The sequence below is a fragment of the Trichechus manatus genome, unplaced genomic scaffold, assembly GCF_000243295.1.
Source record: "Trichechus manatus latirostris isolate Lorelei unplaced genomic scaffold, TriManLat1.0 scaffold00057, whole genome shotgun sequence".
NCBI lineage: Eukaryota > Metazoa > Chordata > Mammalia > Sirenia > Trichechidae > Trichechus > Trichechus manatus.
The window spans coordinates 1,757,764-1,765,388 of NW_004443993.1; the positions used below are offsets into that span (position 1 = coordinate 1,757,764).

Below are 7,625 nucleotides of genomic sequence, written 5' to 3' on the forward strand. Positions count from 1 at the left end.
AGAGAGATGGGGGTCAGGGAGGGAGAAGGGCATCAGAGAGATGGGGATCAGGGAGGGAGGAGGGGGTCAGAGAGATGGGAGTCAGATGGGGATCAGGGAGGGAGGAGGGGGTCAGAGAGATGGGGGTCAGAGAGATGGGGGTCAGGGAGGGAGAAGGGGATTAGAGAGATGGGGGTCAGGGAGGGAGGAGGGGGTCAGAGAGATGTGGTTAGGGAGGGAGAAGGGGGTCAGAGAGATGGGGTCAGAGAGGCAGGAGGGGTCAGAGAGATGGGGTCAAAGGCAGGAGAGGTCAGAGAGATAGGGGTCAGGGAGGGAGGAGGGGGTCAGAGAGATGTCATTAGGGATGGAGGAGGGGGTCAGAGAAATGCGGTTAGGGAGGGAGGAGGGGGTCAGAGAGATGGGAGTCAGAGAGGCAAGTTGGGTCAGAGAGATGGGGATCAGGGAGGGAGGAGGGGGTCAGAGATGTGTTCAGGGAGGGAGGAGGGGGTCAGAGAGATGGAGGAGCCAGAGAGGGTCTGAGGACAAGGATCAAATAGAGAAGCCAAGTCAGAAAGAGATGGAGGTCAGAGAGGACATCAGAGATGGGTGTTCAGGGAGAGAGATGGGTTGGGGCGACACACGGGAGGTGGGTGGGCCCGGTGGGTGGTGCTCACATCCAGCGCAGGTGTGGCCAGGAGCACATGGGTGGACTGTAGCACATCGGCCGCGTGCAGGCTGTTGTGGTAGGCCACGTCTGCATGGTAGTGGTCCTCCAGCGTCAGCATGTACGTCACCATGGTGTCCACCGGGATGCGGAACTTCTTCAGCAGGTCCCGCTCCTGAGGGCAGGCAAGGCGGGGTGGTGACCCCTGCTGGCCCTCAACCCCCACCCTACCCACTTCGTGCCACAGCTCACTCCCCTTAGCCCCCCACCTGAAATATCGTGTACATGATACAGCTAAGGGAGCGGCCTCCAGCGTAATCCGACACACAAAAGATGTTCAGGCCCCACTTGTTCAGGTTCTCCAGCTCCTGGAGGGGATAGAGGACAGAGGTCAGGAGCATCCAAGCCCCAGAGAAGGCGACCTGGCCCCCAGACCCTTTCCTAGGATTTTGGAGTTCTTGGAACTGATGCTGTCTGTGGGTAGCACATTATGCTCACCCAGTGGGTAGTGTGTTCGACGGCACAGAATTGACCACCCATGTCGTACTGGGCTGGATAACAATACAATGACCCCAGCTGCTGTCTACTGAGTGTTATTACCTGCTAAGCACTGTACTAAGTACTTGATCTCATTTGGTAGGGGAGGGAACTAAGGCTCAGAGAAGTGAAGCGACTTAACCCAAGACCTTGTAGCTCATAAGTGGCAAAGCTGGGATGTGAACCCAGCTTGGTTGACCCCTAAGCATAGCTCAGCCTCTAAGCTAAATTTCTCATAAGCCCCTAAAGAAAGGAACGTGGTCTTATTTTCCATGTCTTCCCAGAATCCTGAGTTGATTCCAACTCATGGCAACCCCATTGGTCAAAGTAGAACAGTTCTCCATAGGGTTTTCAATGGCTGTTTTTTTGCAAGTAGATCACCAGGCCTTTCGTCTGAGGTGACTCTGGGTGGACTCAAACCACCAACCTTTTGGTTAGTAGTGAGCATGTTAACCAACTGCACCACCGAGGCTTGCTCTGCTCCTTCCTATTCTCTCTCCTAATAAAGCAGGTACCCTATCCTCAGCTCAGGCTGTTTCCAGGGAACCCAACTTCAGACCTGACCCAAATTCCAGCCTTTCTTTGGGCCCCAGGAAACCCTGACTCCTCCTCTCCAGCCAGCCCCCTCCGGCCCCCACCCACGTGGGCCAGGAGCTCCTCTTGATCAGTCTTGACCCCAAAGCGGGGGATGCTGGAGTTGTTCAGGCTGCTGCTGTGCATCAGTTTCTTGACGCCCGTGATATGAGACATGGGCTGGAACTGTGGCACAGGGGGCGGGGGGTGCTGAGGGGGTCGCTGCTGCCGCGGCGCTTGCTGTTTCTCTCGCTCCTTCATCGTGGGTGATGGGATCTCTACTTCGTTCTGCTTGTCTGCGGAAGGAAGCCAGGCCAAGGGGCAAGCTTGAGAACCGCCCGGGCTCCCTCCTCTGGTCCTCAGCCCCCACCATCCCCTGGGAAGCCTCACCAGACAGGACAGACCCCTTCCGAACATCTTGCTGCCGGCTACTCAGAGGCTGGAAGCCGTGGGCGGGGTAGGAATTCTGGGATGTGGTGGGCTGGAGTGGTGGCCCTGGGGCCAGCCCAGGATTGTGGGGAGGCCTCAGTCCGACCACCAGGTTTGGGAGGGGGGTGGTGTGGGAAGTCAGGAAGTGGGATGGGGATGCCAGGGGTTGCCGCTGCCTGCCCCGGGTGGCCAGAGGGCCCTCGTGGGTGGGGAAGGCGCCCCCATGGTGGCCCAGAGTGCTGGTGGGGGGCGGCAGTGCTTGGCGGAGGGAGAGGGTAGGGGTGGTCTCTGGCTCCATGGGCCCCCCCCTTGGCACCATGGCACACCCTGCCTGGGGGCCAGCCCCAGGAGCACCTTTCCTGAGCTTTCAGGGGCTTCTGGAGCCCAGCCAGGGCCACCCATTGTGACCTGGGGCTGCCAGGCAATGGCAATGGCCTAATGGAGGTCATTTGCATGCCACACTCCCATTGGCTGGGTCTTCAGAACTCTAGGCACACCACACCCCCGTTGGCGGGAGCACTGAAACTCTGAACCCTTCTCTTGAACTTGAGGGGGTTCTCCTGAATTTGGGGGCTTTGGTGAGAAACTGGAGCCCTGGTGGCACAGTGGTAGAGAGCTACGGCTGCTCATCAAAAGGTTGGCAGTTCAAATCCGCTACCCTATCCTTGGAAATCCTACAGGGGCAATTCTGCTCTGTCCTATAGGGTTGCTATGAGTTGGAATCAACTCCATGGCAAGGTGAGGGTGAGAAATTAAAGGAGCCCTTGTGGCGCAGTAGTTAAGCACTCAGCTGCTAACCAAAGGATCGGTGGTTTGAACCCACCAGCTGCTCCATGGGAGAAAGATGTGGCAGTCTGCTTCCATAAAGATTATTGTTATTGTTGTGTGCGGTCGAGTGGATTCCAATTTATGGCGAACTTATAGGACAGAGTAGAACTGCCCCATAGGGTTTCCAAGGAGCGGCTGGTGGATTTGAACTGCTGACCTTTTGGTTAGCAGTCTGAGCTTTTAAACACTTTGCCACCAGGGCACCTATAGGACAGTTCTACTCTGTTCTGTAGGGTTGCTATGAGTTGAAATTGACTTGATGGCAATGGGTTTTCTGGTAATAAATTAAGTCATGAGAGTGAGATTATCCTGAGTTTGGGAGATATCCTTAGCTTGGGGGCTCTTGGGTTTAGAGGTTCAGATGACTGTGAGGCCCCGTAAACTCAGTAGTTGCCATGAATTTGCAATATTTTACTCTATTTGGGGTTCCACTGAGTTAGGAAATTTTCCTAAGTTGGGAGAATCTATCAGAGGTTCTTAAGCTTGAAAATTTTACTGAGTTTGGGTATCTGAAATTTGGAGTCCTCTGAATTTAAGGTGTCATTCCAAGTTTTGGGACTTTGCGGGGCTTTCAGCTTGGAAGGAGGAGCCCCGGGGCATGGTGGTTAAGCACTCAGCTGCCGACCAAACAGTTTGAATCCACCAGCCACTCCACAGGAGAAAGATGTGGCAGTCTGCTTCCATAAAGATTTACAGCCTTGGAAACCCTACGGGGCAATTATACTCTGTCCTATAGTGTCCTATGAATCAGAATTGACTCGTGGCAACAGGTTTGTGTTTTTTTGTGGTGGTTGTTCAGCTTGGAATTTTTTAAAGTTTGAGGGGTCTTTTGTGGGCTTTTAAGTGAAGAAGTTCTCTTAGGTTTGAGAACCCTATTTACTGAGTTTGGGCATCTCTTTTGAATTTGGGGGGCCGACCCAAATTTGGAGAATTGATTGAATTTTGGATTCTACTGAGTTTGGGAGCCTTTTTAGCTTGGAGGCTTTCGGAAGTTTAGGAATTCTATTTGAGTTTAGGGGTTTCTTAAGGTCTTAAAGAGTTCCATTGAGTTTGGGGTTCCACTGAGTCTGAAGCAGCTTTTCAGCTTGGATATATTTTAAAATGTAGGGGTTCTATAAAAGTTGGGGTCCCAGTGAGTTTGTGGGCATCATGAGTATGGGAGCTCTTGCACTTGGTGACTTTGACCTTTGGGGAGTTATGAGTCAAGTCCCTGGGTAAATCTAGGCAGGAGCTCCCAGGGTCTGGGGTGGCCCTCTGTAGCCCAGGTGTGACCCCTCCCATGCTGCTTGTCACTTACCCAGGAACGTTGTGGAGATGTACTCAGAGACCTGGTTTCCTGACCTGCTCATCTCTGACAGGTGTGTGAGCTCACGGTTTAGCATCCTCTTGAACTAAGGTGAAGTGAAGAAGGCAAGAAGGAAGGGATGATGGGGGGGAGTCATGGCTGAGGGGGGACAGCCCCCCCAGTATACTCCTAAAGGCCTCATGAGCCTCCTTCTCTACTCAGCCAGCAGAGTCCCTACCAGGCTGCTAGAGGGGAGGGGCAGCTCCTCCTCTTCTCCCCAGCTCTGGATGGGGGTCCCTAGGTTTGGGGAGTCAGGATTTTAGCATCTCCCTCCCTGCCTGAGGAAAGAGGGGCTTCCCCACCGGCAAGGAGAAGCCAGAGGGGCACCTGTGGAGAGGAGGGGTTCCTGCCTACCAGGGAGCCAATGGGGTATCAGGAGAATACCATCACCATGGTGATGGGAGTCTCCTTAGCAACTCCCCCTCCAACCAGCTGCTGAGCTGGGGGGAAGGAGGACAGGCCAAGGCCCCTTAACCCTTGCCTTCCCAGAGCTACCTCTGACCCAGGTCTTCCCAGACACGGACCCCAATCCATAGGGGCCCTGGCCACCCCCCGAACCCCACCCTGGTCGGGAGGAGAATACAATATCCAAGCTCTGGTGAGAGAAGGTTTGGCTGGGCAGGGGTGAATAGTGAGCTGAGAAAACCCCAGTTTGGTCACCTAGGGGAGGGGGTCCCCATCATAGCCCCTCTCCCCCAACCTCAGGGCGGTGGACTGATGCACAGACAAATGGCATATACCCAAATCTGGGCCTTGGCGCTGTTCCTGGTCCCCCCATGCCACTTCACACAAGCCTCTGCTGTGACATTGTGCCGAGAGGAGAAAGGGCATCTGCTCCCCGCCCCCCAAGCTCTGCTGAAGCACCCTCAAAGCAGAAGCAGACTGCTCAGGGAGGCAGGAGGGGTGCGCCTGTGTGCCCCACACCAAGACAGGGTGCTCGCTGCTCGCAGTGCTGCCAGAGACCCTGAGTGTACAGACACACACACACACATACACACCATCACAGACCCCCATGTTACACAGTCCCGCACAGCCTCACATAGCCACAGACACACAGACCAAGGTGCACACACAAAGGCAATCACTGACACTTGGAGTCACATGCCCCAGAAAAATCATGCAGCTGTGGGCTCACAAACATAGCCCAACACAGAACACAATCACAGCCACATGATCTCAGCCAGGGCCACACTAGACCCAGGCAAACCAGCACACCATTAGGAGACACACACCACTATAGACACACACACCCTGACACCAACACAGTCACACCCAGTGAGAGACCCAAATCCCCGGGCAGCCACACACCCCCAGTCACCCACCACCATCCACGCCCAGCCCCGGACCACACGCAGACCCCCATCACCAGGCTTCATACCCAGGCTACACATGTACACAGCTGCACACACAAGCCCAGGTGGGGGCTGGAGGGTCTGAGGCGGGAGGGCCGGGGAGGGATTTCCTGTCCACCCTCCCCACTGCGTTCCCCTACCTGGTCCCACCAGCCCACCAGCCATGGCTTGGAGCAGGTCTCGCAGAAGAAATCTACCAAGGGCATCTTGGAGCCTTAGCCCTGTTCGGGGCTGCCGCACACAGAGACTGGGCTTGGGGAATCCTGGCGTTAACAGCCGAGGTGGGTGCTGGGCAGGTGGGCAGTGGAAGGGGAGCCGCGGAGGGGCCTGGGCCGGCCCAGCAGGGCTGGGGGCTCCCTTCCCCTCCGCGCTCCCGGTGGCAGCCCTGGTTACATGGTCTGCCGGCTCCTGGCCCTGGTGGGCCCTGCAGCAGCTGGTGGTGGCCAGGGGCCCCTGCCCATGGGAGGCAGGGTGGGGGTCCCTGGAGGGAGGCTTCGGAGGCCTGGGGCTCCGTGTGCGCCCCTGTGAGTGTCTGTCTGTGTGTGTGTCTGTGTGTGTGCGTGCGTGCTCACTGCAGCACTGGCAGGCTGCATTCGATGTCAGGTGGTGTTGGGGGGGGCTGTTAAAGGGGCACGGAGCCCAAGGCTGTGGCCAGGAGCCAGGTGGTGCTGGGGGATGGGCAGGGAGACACAGACATGCCCCCTCCATGGACACGCCAGAGACAGAAACACACCCAGACGTGCCATATGCTCATGGATACACAAACACCCTGAGACAGCTTCCATGGACACAGACACACACCTAGATGCTTGACATGCTCTCACACTTGAACACACACCCCCCAAATGCTTTCAGCCCTACATTTAACACACATACTCAGAGACACAGTCACAGACCCAGAGGCCTGATGCACTTACAGGTATATATCCAAGCACAGAGACACAACTGCCTTCAGACACACCCCTTCCAAGACATAGACTCATACCAGACATACGTGGAGAAACACACCTAAGGACAAACACCCAGACACTAGACATACTGACAGATACACACGCAAACACCCACAGACACGCTCTCAAACAAACACAGATACTCACACTCCCTTGGACATAAATATGCCCTGACAAGTCCGTAAGTGAGTACTTACACAGATGCACAAGTACACACACGTACCATCACAGAAACACACCCTTAGACCCACACCCAGAGGTACAGTCACACACAGGCACACAATCGCCCTCAGACTTGCATGTCCCCAGATAAACCTCCACCTGCAGATGTGCACACCTCCCTAAGACAGACATCCCCCTCTGCCCACAGACATACACACCCCCCAACAAAGACACCCCCTCCATCCGTAGACATATGCACCCCGAACACAGATGCCCCCACCAGCACACTCATTGCCTGATAGGCATCCACCCACAAGGGCTGCCACTACGCGGCACAACTCCAGAAAGCACTGTTCACACTGTGGCACGCTGAGTAATGCCCCCTGGAGTTGTGCAGTGCACATTCTGCACAGCTGTACTTGGAAAGCCTCACACTCTCCCCTGCAGCCCTATAAACACACACATAGTCACAGATGTAGATACACACTCAGATTCACACCTGGACCAACTCACACCTGCAGACAGCCCTCCAACACAGCCCCCCACACTTGCCACACCCACCTACCCTCCACAGGTACACACCTGCACTCCACTTCTCCTGGATCCTCTGAATACACCCCAGCACTGCAAAGACATGCCTACCCACACAGACTCACGGTCACAGATATACACCTGCAGACAATCTCCACAAGCATAGGACTTCCCAGTAGAGATGGCCACCATGGACAGAAATACTAGCACAACTCTTGTGCGTGTGCATACACACACACACACACACACACACACACACACACACACACACACAC

The 7,625-nt window shown here is 55.6% G+C and overlaps 1 protein-coding gene across 4 annotated transcripts in view; it reads right to left on the minus strand.

Annotated features, from left to right (window-relative positions):
- PDE4A (phosphodiesterase 4A) overlaps nucleotides 1–7,625 on the minus strand; it is a 37,352-nt gene that overhangs the window by 5,208 nt on the left and 24,519 nt on the right. For 3 of the 4 annotated variants that reach the window (XM_004378353.1, XM_004378352.3, XM_004378356.1), the window contains 4 exons: nucleotides 4,308–4,401; nucleotides 1,823–2,049; nucleotides 913–1,011; nucleotides 654–818 (listed from right to left, as the gene is read on the minus strand). In XM_004378353.1, the coding sequence (XP_004378410.1) occupies nucleotides 654–818; nucleotides 913–1,011; nucleotides 1,823–2,049; nucleotides 4,308–4,401 (585 nt within the window). Of the gene's footprint in view, nucleotides 1–653; nucleotides 819–912; nucleotides 1,012–1,822; nucleotides 2,050–4,307; nucleotides 4,402–5,847; nucleotides 5,914–7,625 lie in introns of those variants that run through there. The other variant, XM_004378355.1, reaches the window with a different exon arrangement.